The following is a 22,057-nucleotide window of genomic DNA, read 5'->3' as shown; positions in this document are numbered from 1 at the left end:
CTGCCTCTCACAGCAGCTGGAGTCTGAGAAAAAAGTGACTTAACTCACTCGGCCGACTGCCGGCAACTTTTAAGGTGGAATGTTTACTTGTAATGTTACTCAATGCATGAGGTGACCATGCAAATCCATCAGCACACCTGAAAATTCAATGTGACAACTCTGACCATCACTTTAGTTTTTATTGTTTCTCTTAGATGACATACAGTTTTAGTAATGAGTGGATCGTCAACCGTTTCAAAATATATATTAATTTTGAACAGATTATGTGAATTGTGTAATTTCTAATCCTCACTTGGAAGGAAAAAAAAACGTTGTGGAGCGTCGTTCCTGTGGGCTCTGGTAACACTAAACCCCTGAGCTTGCCTGAGAAGGACTAAATGCACAAACCCACCATTTTTAAATATCCCATGGAGAGAGACTCTCACTGCAGCCTGTTCTACTTTGTTCTGAAAATGTCGGCGTGCAGCCTCGTTCTGTGGACGACAAACAAGGTGCAGACTGATAAAGGAGGAAATACATTGAGTGCTGGACGGAGCAGTGAGTGACAACAACCCCGCCCACATTTAAGAGTACTGTTTGCGGTGGAAACGCTAGGGTCTAGGTACCACGTCTGAAGGGTTACTTTGGTGCCAAAGATAATACCGAAAGTGTGGAATATGGATACTGGATACTGACGGTTGGTCAGTGGCCCCTCACATCAAAATATGATGGCTTGTCAATTTTTCTCTTTACAAAATCATCCCTTCCCTTTCACAGGAAATGTACAGTTTCTGCTGATTTAAATGCATACAGTGTTTTTCAAAATAAACTCAGCAAGTAGGTAAAAAACTTCATTTTGAGGTTCACTTTCTAAGGTTTAGGCACCAAAAGAATGTGGTTAATTTTAGATTAGGTTAGGTTTGCATTAAACATTATGCAGTAACATTACAGTCATATGCTGAACGTCCTCAAGTTGAAGATGATATTATAATCAAAAGCTAATTAATGCTACACCCCACAACTTCTTCAACAATAAGGGCGCGAGGCATCAGAGATCAGAGAGGAGCATCCTGCTCATCATGGTAAATAAAAAGAGATCAGAGAGATTGCCAGAGATCAACATTCTCTTTAGACGTGCAGCATGATATAAACAAAAAATAAGCCATAGTGGGGGAACTTATCATTTGTACTGGGAATACATAGTGAGTGTAGTCTCATTTTGATCTCATGTTCCCCTATCAAAGCAGCTCCACTGGCTGACGTTTATGGTGCTGTCAGACATCTATCCTGGTTTTGAGTGGCAGTAGCTCCAGAGAGAGCAGCTCATTCTGGGAGCGTCAGGGTAAAAGGCTTGTGACAAACCATACGGTGTCCTCTGACCTGTCACTTTCTTCCTCACTCTGGTCACACCTTTGCCTGTCCAATCTCCCTCACGACCACATCTGTCCTTATAACTGGGGTCATTCTGGCTGTCAGTCTGTGTGTGTGTGTGTGTGTGTGTGTGTGTGTGTGTGTGTGTGTGTGTGACCTCTCCCTTGTGTCCCAAAGAGCCACTAAAGGCAGTGTGGTGGAACCATTCCTTAGTTGGGTCACATTTGGCTTAAGCCATTAAATCTGGTCAGTAGTGGAGTTGGGACGACCATACACACACAAAAAGGCAAATCCCTAAAGAAAATGGTCTTTGCATGTGTGTCAGATTATCATGTATATGGGCTCTTACTATTTTGACTCAATACTTTACAGCCTTGTCTGAAATATCCATTATAATATTTGATATTGATGTGTCCATCGCTCAGCTCTATGTCACGTTTTGTTTCCCTGATTGGTTGTAGATATATCCAATTGCGTCTAAGCTCAGTATCATACTGCACTTCACTGCACCACTATTCAATGAAACTGGAAACAGTCATTACTGAGTAATACAACACACACACACAAAAGATTATTTTGAGCTATTAATGCGTTCATGTCAAATGGCAACCTACGGGGATGAAAAATGGAGCAAACATCGGTAAAAACTGCAGTTCCTCTAATGGCCACTAGAGGCTGGCTCCAGAAGCCAGTCAAACTTATCAGCAGAGATAAACATGTTTACAGCCTGGTACAAGAAAAGGTTTTTGGTGTCTATAGCTATTTCACCCTTCATGACAGTCGAAGGGGGGTGAATTTTTATGTAACTCACCCATTTATATTTCATGAAGACTTAAAGGAGCTATAGACGAATTCGGCGAGTGATTTGTGTATGCCGCCATCTTGCGGCGGCGCCATTGCTGCGGTCACATGTCAGTCATCAATTCATTATGCTGTCATTGTGAACTGACTCTCTACAATGACAGCATCATGTATAGCTGGATTGATGATGTTAGACAGTGGCCTCCGGTAACTGATGAAGGTATTTTAAATGAGTACCTATAGTAATATAGAAATTAATCATTTGTTTGAGTGATAAGCAGGAAAGATTAGAGTAATAGAGAGATAACAGACTGTATCATTAAACACTGTGTAATATAACGTTAGCATACGTTACATTTGCTGACGTTAGCAAGCTAGCAGCGTGACAGTTAATCATTATGGACAGGCTACGTGACTAGCGACAACAACATGTGTTTGTTTTGTTTTAGGTATTCAAGAATATTTTATTGATCGCCTGGCCTCCGATGACCAGAAAAACGGCAATTACAGGTCTCTGATTAAGGGTCAAAATTACCTGAGCTCCGGATGGGTCGGACAAATTTAACACCGCCTTTTAGGCCTTCATATTGAAGGCGATCAATATTGATTGCCTTCAATATGATGTGATGGAGTCTATTATACAGATACAGTCTATTATCTCCCTATTACTCTAATCTTTCCTGCTTATCGCTCAAACAAATGATTGATTTCTATATTAATATCAGTACTCATTAAAGATACCTTCATAGTTACCGGAGGCCAGAGAGTAAGTTCACACTGACAGCATAATGAATTGATGACTGACACATGTCACCACAGCAATGGCACTGCTGCAAGATGGCAGCATACACAAATCGCTCGCCGAATTCGTCTATATGTAAGAAATCTAAAGCAAATAGTTGTAAAATCCTCCTAATATGTCACAGAGACTAAGGAATAATGTTCATATAACATACTGATCTCACCGACAACAATAGTACAGCCAGAATATTCGCATTTAAAAAACAATTTTACAGTCCGCAAATCATGTTTATGTTTTGAATTTGTGTTTTGGCCTGTTGCGCCACCCACTGCTGTCTACCAGTCACGCAGTCAGTAGAGTCTTAGCATCAGTTACAGTTACGACTGAGCTACAGCAGCACGGCAAGCAGCGTTAGCAGTGTCCCGGTTCATAGCATTAGCAGCCGGCTCCTCAGCTGTATCCCGGCAGCAGCATTAGCAGCAGAGAAGCCGGACTCCGCTGGAAAACCGAAGATCAAGGAGGCAGCGATGCGGCCCTGCCACGGCAGCCGCCCGTGGGCAAACAAATCAGTCTCCAGCGTGTCGCTGTCCAGCAACCTTGAATCTGTAGGGGAGGGGGGGCGGACATGACTCGCGGCAGTATTTTGAATTTGAGTGCAGTAACCGTTTAATTTTAATTTTATTTTTAATTTTATATACTTTATTAATCCCCCTGAGGGGAAATTTTTTCATTCTTACATACAGCGCCTTTAAAGTTACACATATTTAAGGACAGAGCCGCCTGAGTGACAGGTTGACTGTGAGGCCTCCCTACAGTCTGTTAAACCCTATTCGGACGGGATTACTTTTACATAGGTACGTGGGGTAAAATAATAATTACCAGAGATTTTAGTCCCGTCCGAATGTGCCATGTCAGTAATCATTACCGCACGATGTCAGTAAAGATTACCGCGACTTTTACCTTCTGTAAAAGGGTCCAGGACAATTACCTCAGGTAATACTAATCCCGTGCGAATAGACCAGCAGTAAATATGTGTGTTAGGGCTGTCAAAAAAAAATCGAAGTTAGAAATATATTCAAATATATTTATTTTTTTATAAGTTCGAACCTAAATTTGATCATTCGAATATCATTAATAATTAATTAATACTATTAATAATGTTGTATATCACGGCAAATCCCGTTCGGGCGGAGATGGCTCGCACATGAGCCGGGCCAGAGAGGGACGCAGCGGGAGGGAGAGGCGCCGACGGAGGAGCCCACTGCACCAACACCACCCACTGCGCTGTCCGCGATGTGTGACCTGTTCGGGGAGACAGACGGGGAGAGTGTTGCACCTGCTGCCTCCCTGCCTACCCTTTTTGAAGAAGAGATGAAACGTTACCAGAATGAGACACCACTACGAGCCGGCCAGGATCCACTCTTGTGGTGGAAAACTACGCGCTGAAGTATCCAAACATTGCTCAGATAGCGAGGCAGAAGTTGGTCATACCTGGAACCTCAGTGAGGTTAGAACGGGTGTTTTCATGCAAGTGTCGCGTTCATATTGCATCAGCAATAAGCATCTTATTTTTTGTGGTTTTTTTTTTGTAAAAATAAATAAATAATAATAATAATAATAATAATAAATTCTAATATTATTCAAACTCTACTAAATTGATTCGAAAATATTCGAACTCAATTTCATGGTGCTTTTGACAGCCCTATCATACGCTCATGATGGCAGGAGGGCACCGTGGTGCTTGAATGGATTTACCCCTTCCACTTGTGGTAGTTTTACTGATATTTCTTATCCCATGCGAATCGGCCATTAATATTACTGACGTCCTGTGGTAAAGTGACATTACCCCACGTGCCCATGTAAAACTAATCCCGTCCGAATAGTGCTTTAGTCACTGTCAGATCCACCCCAGCCTCTCATTAAAATATGGTCACTTCTGGCTCCAAAAAACTAAGATGTCAATATGCCAAACTCAAAGCTTCAGATTGGGAGTCCACAAACCAATGGGTGATGTCACGGTGGCTACATCTATTATTTTATACAGTCTATGGTTCATGTTGATAATTTGATCTACATTATAATTTGCTGAGAAAATTTCTGGGGTTTAAAACTGACTGTTGGAAAGCTGACCTGGTAAAAAGTTGATCATACCAAAGATTTTTCAAGAGCTGTGCTGCAATTGGTTGAACCAGCCTGCTGTTTGTTATGTAGTAGCGGATTTAAAAACTCACTTGAATGGAGTGCAGGAGATACATGAGGCGGCAGGTCTGATGGTGAATGTCTATCAGCTGATAATTAAACAGCAGCACGTAGTGGAGATGCTGTGGTAGACCTCAGTATAGTCTTTTCACAGCTTTTAAGTGTTGAAAGAGCCAATACAGCACCTTTTCCACTTGAAACATGTGGTCATTAGTCTGTACTGGTTACAGTGCTGTTATACATATCACGTGTAACAGCACTTGCCACACTGAGCCTTTGACTCAGGTCAGCACAAGTAGGATTTGGAGCGCACCCAAGGTAGTGTGACGTAGTTGTGCAAAGGAAAAAACCTTCATGCTCCTGAACGGTGACAGGTGGATTTGGCTGTCTGTGTCACTATAGTAACGCCCCCTGACACTCCTCCCACTGCATCATCACTCTTAAAATGAAGCATTACTTTTAAACCACATTATGGAGAAATTAAATCACGTTCTGTGCAGTTTTTATGTGGCATATGTCATGAGCCTGAGAGACAATCGCCAACTCTGATGTAACAATCCTTTGTGCTACCTAGATTTGGTGATGAGGAGAAGATGTGACCTACCTGAGCCACCGTCAGCCAGGTAGAGGTCTCTGGCGTACAGGACAGAGTCCAACATGGACTCAAACAGCAAGAAGTAACCCTGGAGAGAGAGGAAAACACATTATTCCCCAGGCAGCTTCTGGAACAAGTTCACAGACAAAAAGACAAAAGCAGCTGTTACAGTATTATCTGGTATTTTTGGCAGTGTACGGCAGGTAATAAATGCCTGTAAGAAGACGACTACAGAACTGCTGGACAACTCAATTAGGCTTTTTCTTAATTCAATATCACTATGGTGGAAATCTGAATGAGCCCTGACTGTAAATTGAGTGATGTGCCCACGTGGTCTGCCACCCAACATCCAGAGGTTTGACCCTGGGTTGACTTTCTGTTCCACTCCAGCAGACGGCACATTAACCGTGGTATTATTCCATTAATGCTGAAATTGAGTTTTGTCCACATCTTGTTGGCTTCGACCTGAGTGGCAGGTACTGCTGACAAACGGCTTTTTCAACCTCCTACCCCTCCAACCGGCAGATCGACCAATCGGATAAGCACAAGCTGCAACGCCGGCCCCTTCACTATGGTATTTATGTGCACAATATTTGGACAGGTTCAAACATGGGAGGGCATATCTCCGTCTGGGACAAGGAGGTGGAGAAAATCACTACATGTACATTTTGTAGTGTAACTGATGACCCATATCAGTCCTCTCACAGCCACGACAACACTGATTCACTGCTCCATCGGGAACAAAAACACCCATCAATGCTTTCAAATCTGTGTTTTAGCATCAAAACAAGAGCTCAAGGAAAAGAATGACAAAGGTACAACTCCCATCATTTTCCATCACAAAAATGAATTTGTCCTCATGTTCACTGTAAATTTATGAAGCCTTACATGCCTTGATATAGATTTCTGGTGCAGGTCTGATGAACTATCTGATACTGACATTCATTCTGGAGTCAATCACATTAGTGCTTAATCATCAGCTCACCCATGACCTGACAATGTTCATTAATCTGTATTTTGCAAAGCTTTACAGGTTCAACATAGAGGAAAGAGGAGGTGCTCGAGGGAGGAAGAGCTCAGAACTTTGAGTTTTATCGATTATAACGTACCTATCAAACGTCTTAGAACATGGCGACATTTCTTAAAATAGGCCCACAGGGGAACAAACAACAGTCAGATCACACACACCACAAACCACATTATTTGGAGTGCAATAATAATATTCTTAGTAATCCCCTGTTGCACAGGAAAAACACATAATTAAGTACATGAAGTCAAAGTTGATCCAGGAAGTCAGTCTGTAAATTATACTGAATGTTTACATGGACAGTATTCCTAGTAATCTATCATTTTCGATTTCTCTTCCACTTAAGTTTGATTTACCTGTCGGCTTGATTACAACCTGCCAGATCTTGTGATTGCTTGTGTTTGCAGCCCAGTTGGATTTACCTCTAGCGATGCCGCCATGTTTCACAACCTTAGCATTACTTCTGTTAGTACATTATTATGGAAATTACGGTAATATAGCCCAATAACCCAAAGTCATAAGCAAAAGTAAAACACAAGACTGATATGTCTTTGCTTAACCTTTGAAACCTGAGCAAATGTGCTTGATTTCTTTTTGAAACATACGAAGAAGGCAATGAGCAATGAAAGAAGAAATGACCCAAAAAATAAGCAAGAAATTAGTAAAAAGAGAAAATTAAAAACATTTAGTAAAAAAAAAAGAAAAGAAAGAAAGTTAAAAACAAACAAACAAGGTAATAACCTGGTAAAAATTTCTGTAACATAATTTCAAAATATAATAACTAATTATAGTTTTTTCCTTGCTTTATTCCCAGATTTTTAAAAAAAATAATTTACTAAATATTTTATCTTTTTGCAATTTGTGAGACATTTCTTACGAAGTTGCTCGATGCTTTTCCCCCCCATCTTTCTGAAAGAAATCACACCAATTTGCTCAGGGTTCAAAGGTTTAAATATCTGCATAAGGTGTCTAAAAGCAGCATGAAAAATGATGTCACTCCAGGTTTCAAAGGGTTAAAGGGATAGCTTTTGATTTTTTTTTAAGTTGGATTGTATAAGGTACTTATCCATAGTAAGGGTATTAGTGATGTCAGCCCCAACTTTACAGAAGCAGGCAGGAGTGCCACCATGGAAGCTAAGCAGTGTAGTGTTGTAGCAAAATGTGTTTTAGCCACCTAAAAAAAAAAATCAGTATCAGTTAAAGTGTTAGTCTCTTACACAGACGCCGATGACGTCAGCACGCTGGCTGACTCTGTCGTCTGTGGACATTCCCATAGGAAAGTTGTAATAGAACTAGTGCTGGCTCCTAGCGGCAATGACGTGATCGGATACAAATCCATGTACTTCCGTACTTCCTCAACCAACGGCTGATTAGCTTTGCCTTACATCCGCCTACACCGCAATTGCTGTTCCCGGAGATTTAAATGTATATGGTTGCATTTGATTCAGCTGTATTGCAGAGCTGCAACGTCCACAAGATTGGACAAATTAAGGATTTACAGCGACTCAGTCTAAAATTCCTTATGCAAGAGAAGAGAGATGTTTTGGCCTGTTTACCGACGGGACACACGTGCCGTACCTATGGCAATGCCGTCACGTGGTCTGGATATCACCGCCCATTTCTATTACAAAACGAAAGACGAATGTCCCCAAACTCCCATTCCAAAGTAAGGGAGGCTGGTCACACGAGACTATTAAAGTGTATGCTATATTTAGAATATTTTCACCACTTTACCTTGACTGACAGACGGCCCTTTTTGATGGTAAACTAAAGCTGCTATCTATCCTCTCTTCAAAGCCACCAGACTCCTTTAACAAAAACAATAATTTTACCTTGCAGAACACAGGAGTTGCTGGTCTACTGCTGCTTTCGACTGTTTAGTTTGTTTGTGTTATTGTGTGACTTTTTAAAGGGTTAGTTCGTATTCACAAACTGATCGAAGCAGCGGAAGACCTGCAAGTACTCACCTGTGAGTGGTAAAATTACTGTTTTTGTCAAATGTGGCTTTTGAAGAGAATGATGAATGATAGGTCTGTGCATGGTGGAATAATAAGACAGAATGCACTGTCAATAAACCATCCTCTACCGGGGCATGACTCATTAAAGCACTGAAAAAATTCCATTTACAAGTTTTCAAACAACGTCTCACGCCAGGGCAGGCGATCAATATGATAACAAAGCACTTTACTTGTGCTAATATGGTGTATTTTAATTTCTGGCAAGTTTAATATTAGGGAAATGGCTTGCTAACACTCTGCTGGAGCACAAGATGTGACACAGTTGAGCGTAGTGGGAACAAAGTGTAATAAATAAGAAAACAAAATGGCCACAGTTATGGTTAAGATTCCAATATCTCTACTTTCTTTCACTGGGGGGAAAGAGGGACAAGGAGAGGTGAGGGCTGGGAGAAAAGATAGAGAGTGAATGAAGGGAGGTATGTGGGGGGAGTTTGTATGATGAAGAGCAGGTAGAGGAGGAGGAGAGAGGAAGAGCGAGACAGAGTGATGTAGAGAGGATGCAGTAGCCAGCAGAATAGTAATTCACTGAGATAAGAGCCTTATTATTCAAATAAAGACAACCTTTTATTGGAGAAAGGAGAGAAGAGCAAGCGGCAGACAAACAGGAGAAACAGCCCTGATTTATAACCAACTCCAAAATCGTCACCATCTCTGTCATGGGCCTGAGCTGATAATGATGACAGCGATGAAGCTGATATAACCGACTCATCCTCCGCGAGGCGATAAAGGGAAACATTCTCTCTGTTTATCAGCGGTGGACTGGTCTCAAACCAAAGTCAGGCCCCCGAATCGTCTGCTGCTGACTGTCGTGGTCCAGTCGATGTCCTTAGCAGCTGAGCGGGTCGTTTTTAAAACCCTCACACAGAGAACACCAGCCTCGTAATTTAGATCCCAATTTCACGGGACACTGCTCCTCTTGAAGGGAAGAGGATATGAGAGAGAGATGCCCGTAAGCAGAGTCACACCTTACTTTTATCGTCAACAATGTTCCGGGATTACTGCCCCCCTACCGCCTTCCATGTTCTTTTAGCAGCATGTACCACGCCACCCTAATTTATATATCTGCAATGTTAATAACCAAAAACACTGAAACATAGACCCACTTCTGTGCCATGTGATGTGAGGAACTAAAGGAACTACAGCAACAGTATTAAAGTTTGTCTGATTAGATCAAGCCAGAATACTTCAGCCTCTACATTAAATATCTGCAGTAACAATCCATCAGGGAACTCGCTGTCACTCCTAAACGATGCAGGTAATCCTGCACCATGTGTCATAACCACAAATTGAATTAAATCCTGATGATGTAGCAGTTTTGAGCTGTATCAGCGTAGATGATCAGTGCACAGACGGCTAGATATCTGCATGTTGTCTAAGTCACACCTACTGCATGTTATAACAAGGAAGGTGTTGCAAAGTTGGACTTATAATGACACAGAGGCCTCCTTCAGGCCAGTCAGCACTGATATTTTAATTAGGATAATGCAGCGCTCAAATGTAATATCCCTCACAGTTTAATCACACTCACACCAACAGTGTCTCAGCGTTTCAATTAAAAGTTCAAGTTTTAAAATAATTCCTACCAAGACTACATATTCAGCAAAATGCTGCAGGACAGTGCGAAGATGAGTTATAACGTTTTCTGTCTGACAATGAAGTTTGTGATTTAAGTTCATTTAACTCATTTTGGACTTACTTATAGCACCTAGAGTTTTCATGTCGGACCTAAAGGTACAATCTTCAATCTAAAGAACAGTTTGATGTAGGTTTACAGGCCTACAAGAGGGGTCAATGTTTTACAAGAAGAAAACTGGGCCTGTTAGCCCACAAACAATAGCCATTTCATTTAATGCTGCACTGAGCCCTACAAAAGTTCAGATAAGCAAAGTTGCCAAATTCAATGATGGAGCCATGTAGCCTGGTGAGACCATCCTGATGATGTGAGCTCTCCGTATCAGTCTGGATTCGGTAGAGCCCCAGACACTTTTAGAAATGTCGCTGATGACGTAAAATGCAGGCCGCAGCTTGCAAAACAATAATGGCAGCTCCTGAAGCAACAAGCGCTAACTCTGAAGTTAGCAAACATATCAATAAGTGAAGTTACTGCATAAATAGAGTCAATAACAACAATTAAACAAGAACAAGAGTATGCAATTGCTGAGTTCCTTTTGACTGGATTTGGCAAAGGCTTGATTTATCAACTGGCTCCATTGGTGATGAAGAAGATGTTAGCTAGCGTTTTGTTACGCTGATTGGAAGAGGGAGTTCGTCTGTCAAGGCAAGAACTCCTGCCCACTGAAAATGTCTGGGGTCCAGACTGATACAGACAGCGAAACAGAATGTTGAGCTTGCGTCATTAGGATGGTTCCACTAGGCTATAGCCCTTTTTAAACAGGAATTGTGCAAATTTGCAGGAAAGCCCAATCAGTCTTCTTTCAGCATTGGTAGTATAAAAACAAAATCGGGGAGTGCAGCAAAATGCTGCCTACCTACTTTTGTTCATACAGAATGTGCCTTTTTCAGGGCAATGGGGGGCGTGAGCAAGTAACAAAATGTGTAGCTCAGCGTGTGACGTAAACAGTGACGTGGGAGGGAAGCTGCGGCTGGTCAGTCCTTTAGCGATTCTCTCGTAACTCGGCCTGTTCTTCACCGTCCCCGTCATCTGACGGTTAATGGCCTCTTCGTTTGCGAGGGCAAGGAGGGCACGCAATTCCTTGTCTCCCCAGTTGCTCATCTTTACAGTGTCTGTCAGGTTTCCCTCTTGCTACTAGCTGCTCGCTAATTCCTGCTATCAGCTGTTTCCTGTTCATCCACCGCCAGTGGGTCGCACGTGCAGTGCCATCCCACAAGTCTTCAACAGCCCCTCCTGTGGCGGAAGGGCGCCTCGTTCTTTTTAAACTGAAAGGATTCCACCAATATGTCTACCCTACGAGGCGGAAAATTGGGCACCTCGGGTCAACTCGCCAATCTGGCTCTGTGTGTCTAAACGCTCGCAGCTTGCTGGCAAAACGGCCCAACATTTGCCGAAAATCTGGCAGTGTAAAAGGGACTAATACCTGTGAGGCATCGACTGAAATAAACCTATACTAAGTTGTACTGAAACTTCTCCAGTCAAAAAATACCTGCATTCAATTCTTTTTGTGCCCAGATCTTGAAAAAAATGACTTAGACTTGACTAGTCTTTGTGTGCTGTAGTATGGACAGAGATATTTTGTAAAATGAAGGGGGAAATATCTGTTGTCAAAAACATCTGTATACACGTAGACGGGGCCAAATCCACCTTGTTTAAAGGTATTTTCAGGTGAAAACTACACCAAGAAAAAAAACAGACTTCAGCTACCCAACTTTCTCTGTTATCTCACTTTACTTTATCTTTATTCATTTGTGTTAATAAAAACAAGATTAAATCTCAACACCAGACTGATTCACTAACTTTTTGATGCACTTTCCTCCAGTCGATCTGTCTATCTATACGGGCTCAATTACACAGGCGGGCCGAGGTGTTCGTGTGAGGAAGCAGCTCAGCTTTACTGTCAGGCAGCCCGGCTGGTGCAGCCGATGCTCTGCAGTATAGTCACTGTGCATTTCCATAAAAGAGACTAATGAAAACCTAATGAGAATGGGCTGGAGCAGCTTATACACATTAACAAAATTAGCATATAAAACACATTCCCCTGAGTGGGCTACCACACACCCACGTACACATCTACATATGCACAAACAGACACACACAAAAAGAAAAATCGCAAATACACTTTTACAGCTGTGTTACGTCCGTATAGAATTCTAGCTTTTTCAAAGAGTTGTCACTGTCCTAAACTTTGCAGAAACACCTTTAAGTTCGAGTTTTCTTTAGAAACTGCAGAGATAACTTTTATAATTACTCCCGCAATGTTTTCCTGTCGTTAGATGCTGGAGGCAGAGTGTTAGAAAAAGACTTGGTGTGCTACAATTTACAGATTTTCATGTCCATCAGCCCATGGGAGACTGAGTGGCTGTCAATTATAGGTACCAAGAGGCGTTTTGGTACAAAATCTGCATCAGCAGTTTACACTTTCCTCCGCCCTCCAGTACCTCCTCTCTGCTACTGCATTCAACATACGTCTTCCTCAATTACTGCAGATCATCATCACTTCCAGTCCCAGGAGGGCCGAGGCAAAATAAAGGAGATGGTGTGCATGCGTGAATGTGTGTGTTTCTGGGATTACTTCCACGCTCCGCTGAACACTGAAGGCAGCACCTCTTCGTCAACAAGCCCCCTCTATTCTAGTCCACAATCAGGTGGCACCAAATTAGCATAAACATATCACACACATCCGAGTAATAGATTTCAGTGTGTTAACGCCGGGTGAGTGTACATCACGCAGGTCCCAATATCAACCTAATTTCCATTTAAAGGCATGCAAATGAGATAGAGGGGAGAGATACAGTAGTGTAACAGCAAAGTAATTTGCAGTACAGCTACAAGGTTATTAGAAGCAGTGACTCCTCTGAAATCAACGACAAGAACATCGCGTGTGGATGGAGGATGGCCTGACCATTCCCATGGCCAGTACATTTCAATCAAGTATGGAAATTATTTTAAGACAAAAGATTTTAAGGTAAGCGGCACATTTTGTGAATGTGTGTGCAGCAATTATCTTTGTCTTTTGTCCAATTTCATAGATTAAGGCACTGTGTAGTTACTTATGCTCTTTAAGGACAGAGCAAAACAACGACTACCAACCAGTCCTACCAAACATACGAAAGACAAAACTAAGATAAAGTTAGTTGAAACAAGAAGAAAAAAATGCAAGATGAAAAAATTCAATATAAATAAATAAAAATAAAAAGAATAAAAGACATAAAAAGACAACATCACACAAAGCAAGTCTATAAAGATGGGTTTTTAGAAGTGATTTAAAAGAAGTCACTGATTCTGCGAGCCTTATCTCCTCAGGCAGGTCATTTCGGAGCCGAGGGGCCCTGATGGCAAAGGCGCCATCACCTTTAGATTTAAGCTTCGACTTTGGAACAGCCAGAAGGGCCCCACCTGAAGATCTAAGGCTGCAAACTGGCTCATATAGGGTCAGCTTTTCTGCTATGTAGCTTAGGGCCAGATCCCAACGTGCTTTGAAAGTGATCAGTAAAATCTTGAAATCGATTCTACAACAAACAGGGAGCCAGCGAAGAGAAGCCAGAATTTGATGTAATTTCACCTGTTAAAACCAGTAAGAAGTGTGTATACTGTGAAGTTACTCTTAAAGACCTAAGACTATTTTCTGTCCAGTCATGTCTAAATACTGATGAATGCCTAAATAAAAATAGCACAATACAACTGAAAGTATTATTAGGTTTTGGCTGTAATGAGAGGAGAAACTCCATCATGTCAGACACAGATGTTAAGACTGGATATTGAACTCCCCAACACATGGAATTACTGTTTGGATTTTGGGAAAGGCACCTTAACATTTAATCTCATTTGGTTTTAAGGTCAACGTCTGAGTCAGCAGCATAAAACTAAAACAATGTCTACTCTTGTGTGCCTCTGTGTAATAAAAAGTTATAGCTGTGAATTGACACGTACACTATAAAGTCCTAATATACTCGCATTCGGCTGTGTACTTGTCCAAGCATTCACAAGCTGCTGTTAAATTCATCATTTTGAGGGAACATGGAGGCCATTTCTCTCCACAAAAACAATGTCAACTGAGCAGTGCAGGATTATTGTTTTGGGTTTATGAGAATGTCTGTTTGAGGGATATTTCAGGTCGTCAGGTCCATATTCTGCATGTGCTGCAGCAGCGTCATTCAAACGAGAGAGTAGTTACAGTACTCCTTTGTTTTGACCAGATGAGTGACATGCAACATCGCATTTCAGATATATACAGTAGACGTTATTGTGTTGAATTGTATTGTGGGTCTTTATATACCACCCTGCTCATGGTAAATGGCCATATGCCTATGCCTCACTGGACGCGAAGGGTGTAAAAACGGAGTCTCATAAAGACAGAGGGGTGGTGTAACAAACAGATGTGTCTCTCTCTGACTTGTTGTGGATTTACAAATTTCTAAAACATAAGCCTGTGTGATCTGAGAGGAGGATGATTGGATTTAAGACAAGTTATATTTAAGACTTTTAAAGACTTTTTTAATGCCACTCAGAATGAAATTCAAGACAATTTTACAATAGCCAAAACTGAAGAAAAAATATGACATAACCTCACATCAGTTACTCACAGTTGGGACATTTTTTTCCTCCTCAAATGTTCATTGTAACATAAAACGCAACTTTTTGATCAAGTTAAAAAAAAATTGCTAAAAATAATTTTAAACTCGGAACACATGGAAAACATATGTTCTCATTAAAGTGTGCATGTGGTGTGCATTTGCCTTGAAAAAATCGTGTTAATTTGTTTTTTGATTGAATGTGGTAAATGTATATGAGTGTGGTTGGTTCCTCTATTCTGATCTGTGTGATGGTTATGCGAGAACCAATTGGTAAATTATTTTAAAAAATACATATGACCAATTATTTTGAGATTTTACAATGCAGTGTTAGAAAAAATCCTACTTCCCATGTCTTAGCATTTTAAGACTTTTGAGAGATTGATTCAAGATATTTTATTTCCAATTAAGGCCTTATTTTTAGGCCCAGTTCAGACCACAGATTCATGACAAGACCAGCTGAACCAGACAGCTACTTGCAATGCGCCATTCTTCAACATTCTAAAAACGTGCTGGTTCACACCAATGCAACTAGTTGAGATGGTGTATCATCTCTATGCAACAACTCTCTGCACTTCTGTTCTAATTTGCAGCTTTTCAGACTTAATTTGTGGCTGAATATAATTTGTAGCTTCTTAAAATATGAATGAGGATAGTGATAGTGAGATACTGGCTACAGTTGCATTTGTAGCAGTGATGAAATGGCAACAAAACGAGCATCATATTAACTGTATTCATAATAAATATGCTACAATTCTATTAAAAACCAGCGCCAATTAATCAGTCAATGAGAATGTGTGTGCGCGTGTGTTTCGGGGCACAGACAGCAAGCAGCAGCAATGACCCACCGTCCGACACCAGCACAACGTAAGGACAGAAACAGAGGCCTCAGTGGGGACAGATCATCTGCCGCAGCAAGCAAACACACCGTCTGCAGTCATTCTGACTTGATGAGTGGACTTCATTACAAGCTGATCGGCTGTAAGAACAGGTGACCAGCCTTACGACCAGCTGCAGGCAATTTGACCAGCGGAGTTGCAGGTGACACCATTAGCCAGCTTGAGTAAAGTACAGGCGGCCAGTTCACACCGCTGCAACTTTTCTCTGTGACGTTCTAGAACGTTCTGAACGTCTAAACTGGGCTTAAGATTAATGATGTTAAAGCCTTTCAAGACTTTTAAGCATCTGCGGAAACAACAGTGATCAGCATGTTTTTGCAGCAGGAAACAATAACTTTTAGGTGTGCGTAACTTATCAAAATTAGTCTTTCTTTAATGGTCCAGTGCGTAGGATTTAGTGCCATCTAGTGGAGAGGTTGCAGACTGCAACCAACTGAAATTGAAACTTCTCCCATGTGCCAAGTGTGTGGGAGAACTACAGTGGCGGACACGAAAAATGAAGTCACCCTATCTATTTAGTGTTTCCGTTCTGGGCTACTGTAGAAAAAACATGGTGGACTCCATGGTAGAGGAACCGCTCAGTATATAGATATAAAAAGCTCATTCTTAGGCAACGAAAACACATCTATTCTTATTTTCAGGTGATTATACACTAATGAAAACATAGTTATTAATATTCTATTGCATTTCTGTCGATATATCCCCCTAAATCAAACAAAATAAACCTTTAAGGAACCTGATGAAAGTCTGACAAAAATGAAAATAAGTATTCTTATATTATAAATGACTTGGTCTACACCACACTAACAAACACCTGCCAAATAACAACAAATGGGATGGATTAAATGCATCAGAGGTTTTGTAACACAGGCAGCTGGCTGAAAACTACATCCCAAGTCTTTAACAGTGTGCGTGTGTGTGCGTGTGTGTGTGTGTGTGTGTGACAGTCAGTCACACTGAAGGACAGGATGACTGATGACTACCCCCCTCTTCTTGGGCAGGTGAGTCTCCCAGCACTGATAATGAGGCTAAAGAGGAAGGGCTGCCATTAATTTGACTTCACACCTCTACCGCACACAATGATTCGGACTTTGTGTGTTTGTGAGTGTGCGTATATGTGTGTGTCCCTGATACTTGTTTTGTAGTCAAACTATGTTTGCTTCAAGGTAAAATATCACAGATGTGGGCACAAAGAAATGCTCAGCAGCAGAGAATTGAAGAGAGCTCTCTGACACTTTTCTTGTTCAGGGTTCCTTTCACAGTTTAATGAAACACACTCACTGTTGCTGAAGATGAGTTTGACATTCTGGGAGAGTTTTCACCAAGGTGAGTTACCTCATACCTCAATAAGCTCAGGGACACTGGCCTTCGCCTCAGTAAACTGTTATCAAGAAGAGCATATATGATGCAGGGTCAGCATCCTCAGTAGAAAACATTTTTTCAAGGGAAAGTCAGCACTTAGTTTTCATGATAGTTTTCTGTTTCATCAGTTTGTGTTCAAGGTAACAGAGAGCTGTGAAGGCGCTTGGACCAAATACTGAAGTCCAGCTCTTCAGCTGTGTGGCAGCGGAACTCACGCCTCACTTCCACTGCATGGTAACACTCAACTCAACTTGACTGACTTTTGGTACCAGGTCCTTTTCTCCATTACATTTTCCACTAACAGAACACCCTAAATGTAGGCGGGATTCTTAGCTGATCACCATATTGACACCTTACCTTCTGTGACGTAATCTTAAACACGACATAGTCTCAGCTTAGCTCCCTTGGAACCTTTACCACAGTGGTACTGAAATGAGGAGCTCTCAACAGGCAGAAGAAAATTAAAACCTGAACAGTGGAACAGGCCAGGCCAGAGTGGAACCCCCAAAAGAGAAAGGTTGGGAGGACTCGTAGTAGGAGAGAAAGAAAGACAGAGAATTTGTTGTATATGGCCCAAAGATCCAAGTAATTTTGTGTAGTGTGCAACTCAAAATTTCCTTTATGCATGGGATATAACTTGATTTTAACATTCAGCTGACATGAGACCAACTTTAAAAAAGAATATGTCTCCTGGCAGCATCTGCGTTTCGTTTTTGCTCCTGTTGGTGTCGAAATTGATCTCTGGGATTTCTCTTTTCTGATTTCTCCCTAAACTTGTATAAGTAAGGAGCTGGTAGTCTGAGGGACTGGCATCAACATCAGACACTTAACAGCAACACCAATCAGCCGCCTTGAGTCATTTGATGCGTGTCAACTGAGGCCCATTAAGCACACACTGGATACACCCAAAAGACAGACCAAGTAGTCAAGGCACAACAGCTTGAATGTGTCGATCCTGGGAGTGAATTTTATAAACTTACTGCTTTCCTAGAGAGTTAAAAGGCAAAGCTTGAAAACAGGACAATGACACATTTGTAAAATAAATTCACTACTACAAATATAAGTGTCCATGTTGACATATTCAGGGTGGACTTTTCCATTAAAAGTCAAGTGTTCAGGATTAAATGGCATCTAGTGGTTGGAGAGCTGAAACTTCTCCAGAGCATGTATGTTATGATAGCTTTATTGCTAGTTTAATAAATGTCTTGTAGATGTGGGTGTGGTTTAGGCAGGTGGTGGGAGGCAGGGTCAGCAGCTATTAGCTGCACCTAGGGAGAGAGCTGGGGAAGCCTTTGAGCTGAACAGGCACGCCACAAGGTAGACGTCAGAGGCAAGACATTCTGAAGACGAAAAGAGACTGAGAAAGCGTTTGATGCAGCACCACAAATTATCCATGTACACACACATTTACCCTGAACAACCACGAAGAAGAGTAAGCAGGCGGACTGGTCCGACAGAACAGCCCCTGAGGGGTGTCCGGCAGAGTCGCCCAGTCTGAACGAGCTGGTCGCGAAGAGCGAGAGCAGTGGCCTGGGAGCCACATTCAACCCCCAGATAGGAATGGTTGCAATCACCCAGGGAGGTCCAGGTACATTAGTCATGTCTAATGCAACATGTAGGGCGAGGCACTAAGGTACAGGCTTGCTAGTCTTAGTGAATGAGGTTTCACGAGCCTGGTTTAGCAAAGCAGCGTAAGAAATGTAGGAGAACTACGGTGGCTGATGCAAAAACGCAAAAGACCCTGACTACAGCCACTGTTTGATTTGTCCTTTCTGGGCTACTAGAACTCTGTGGGAGAGGACCTGCTACATATGTAGATATAAAAGGCTCATTCTAAGCTAACAAAAAGTTTGAGGTTATTATTAACAAATGAAAACATAGTTAAGAATATTATATACCATTGCTGCCAAAAGACGCCCCAAAATCGTACACACTGGACCTTCAACTGCAAAGAACAAGTGAAGTTACTGTCGTTTTTGTAGCCCATCACTAGCATGTGTTTTTCAATCACTGAAGGCATCAACTCTAAATGTTGACTGTTGTATTATGCAACAAAAGTTTGTTAAAGCCAACTCTCCTCCGTCAGTCGGTCCCCATGTACTTTGTGCGTCCATGCCATTAAACACTATCAAGCTAGCAGGCCCATCACCTGTGATTGATCTTGGAGTGACAATCTTTATTTAGCCTTTGGGGGACTCAGCTCTCCTCCCCCCCGTCAGCCCCCCGCTCTCTTATCTGCTCCGGACTGTTTGTTTTTCGGAGTGCTGAGAAAGAGAACCGATCAATGTTGTGAGTTATGAAATGACAGTGGTGCTGCTAAAGGCAGTCTCTCAAACACTGCCACGGCAGACAGACACTCATTTGCTCCCTTCTCCACCTCCACCACCACCACCAGCACCACAGATACACCACATTCATCACCCATCTCTGTCTATTAGCCCTGTAACCACTGTTCTGTCTGCTCGGTCCAACAACTCTGACAGCTGGACTTCAGTGATATAATCCTTCGTTTCTCCTGCATAACAGCCTCAATCATCAGGTAAGTAACTTATTACTTCGTAGTAAAACTTGCAAGGTTATCTCTACAAAGCTACGATCTGCTGGTACACAGATAGTTAAGTCATCCTATGCTCTTTTTATCATCATCTCTGACATTACAGCACCATTTTGTTTGGTTTGATGACATTTTACACACAAATAAATATCTGATGGTCAATTATAAAGCACCAATAAAATGTGAGTAATACAGATGTTAAATACTTGTCCATAATTACATCGTATAAAACATCTACTGCAATGTGAGAGTGAAAAACTGCAGCTATAAAGATGGCTGTTAAAATCATATCAAATAAATAAATGTCATTGAGATCAAGATCTTGATTTTCTGAAGAGTTTACATCTCTAGCACTGCGACATGCAGCTTAGCACAAGCACCAGAGAGAGGGGCCTGCTGTAAATGTTCAAAAATAATATACCTAACATGTACTCCAAGGCTGACTTGTTCATACATCGGCTCTTTCGACTGGAGTGTAACGATCCATTGGTCATGATTGATGAATCGATTTGAGTAATAAACAATCCAGTGTCATCAATGCAAAGCAAAAACATCGCTCCATATCAACATCTTTATACGCCTTTATTTTGAAATTGCCATGGCATGTCTATGTCACCACCAAACAGTCCCAGGCCGTGTTTTATGGGTCTAAGTGGAGCCAGTTTAAAGTGAACTTTATTGCACTTAACTGCTTACAATTATTTATGTGCAGTTTCTTTAAAAAGAAAGGGGTGGCAGCTTCGTCTGTAATTGTGTCAGATCTCGCCTCACATCGATCGCAGGCCCCCAAATTAAATGGAAATCGTATCATGGCAGACTTTGTGATATCAGCTAATACTGTACCATTGCTATAAGAATTGATTTAATATTGTATCGTGATATCACTAGTAGGGCTGCCCCCGACTAAGAATTTTCCTAGTCGACCAATAGTCGTCATTTAGGGCCATTAGTCGACGAGTCGCCCGCATGTTTATGATATGAATGTAACTATCAAATGATATATTTTGGTTTGAGTTGAAGGTGTGAGAAAGAATAGTATCAGTAACATTGTTAACAGTGTGCTACATTACAGAGAAATACAAAACCGCACTAATGAACCTTCATTAATATAGGCCTATATTTTATCTACAAGTGCACGTCACACACTGAGCGAGCCGCCTGTTAATGACGCTGTGGGCTAATGGGCATGTAGCTACTTCCATGTTTCAGATGATACGTCATGTTTGTAGTCGACCAATGAAGATGAGTTTACATATCACCTTGGGTTCGTCCTTCACCTTCTCAAAATGATCCCACACTTTGGATTTCCTGCCCAACATGTTATTAACTAGCCTGTGGAATAACCGCAGGTACCAGCCCTGGGAATTAACCTGACGAGGACACTTCCTGTGTCTGTCCTTTCAAATTAAATTCCCACATGGTTCAGTGATATAGGTTCTGATTTATTTTGACAAAGTGCAGCTCCAAATAGGGTTTTTTTTGCAACTAAGCAACCAATGAAATCTTGCCGACTAATGACTTTTCTGGTCGACTATTTTTTGGTCGACTATCAGGGAGCAGCCCTAATAACTACTGACTAACACTGCCTAAAGATAACAATGTGTCCAAATGACACCAAGGTTTTGTTTGTGCTTACAAAACGATGGGGACAGGGCTTCTGGGATGTTGTGTGCAGTCACTGTGCCTGCTATTGTTGTTGCTTACACACGTCTAAACCAACTGCTTGGTAAAACACAAACACTGTGTCATGTTTTCCAATCTAACACATGTTTAATACACATAAACAAGTGTCAATAGGACAAATTTGGAAATTGTTGGAGGACTCCAATAATGGGTCTAGGCTAGGAGTTTTCTTTATTGAACACAAAGATGATCATCATACTATTTTTCTGATTTACGTCTCAAGAAAACTCAAAATGAGTAAATTTGTCAAAATGTTTAGAGTCTTTTGACACTAGATAATGAATCTAACATTACTTATAACCTCTTAGTTAGAAAAGTGTATTTAAAGGTATTAAATATGATATCCCAGTTGTATCTGAGAACACACACATAAGTACATCTGCTTTAGCGGACAATTAAATGCAACATTTTGGCCACCAGTAGCACTATGGAGTCATGCTGGTCAATTAATTGTGAACTTCCCTAATGCAAACACTTTAAAGCTAAAGCAACTGGCTTCAGTTCTGCACTGCATGTGTTCACAGTCTCTCTAGAATTAATACTTTTTCAAAGCCCCAAACATTTTTCACTAAATGTCCTCCACTCAATATATACAACTTTCCAGGCCAGAGAACAACATT

General features: G+C 41.4%; 1 protein-coding gene across 1 annotated transcript in view; it reads right to left on the bottom strand.

The window, feature by feature from the left end:
- prmt3 (protein arginine methyltransferase 3) overlaps positions 1-22,057 on the bottom strand; it is a 91,634-nt gene that overhangs the window by 47,368 nt on the left and 22,209 nt on the right. Inside the window, exon 11 of the mRNA XM_033625396.2 lies at positions 5,697-5,775. Within this exon, the coding sequence (XP_033481287.2) occupies positions 5,697-5,775 (79 nt within the window). The remainder of the gene's footprint in view (positions 1-5,696; positions 5,776-22,057) is intronic.

Source organism: Epinephelus lanceolatus, chromosome 2, assembly GCF_041903045.1.
Source record: "Epinephelus lanceolatus isolate andai-2023 chromosome 2, ASM4190304v1, whole genome shotgun sequence".
Taxonomy (NCBI): Eukaryota; Metazoa; Chordata; class Actinopteri; order Perciformes; family Serranidae; genus Epinephelus; species Epinephelus lanceolatus.
This window is presented reverse-complemented; position numbering and strand designations above follow the sequence as displayed.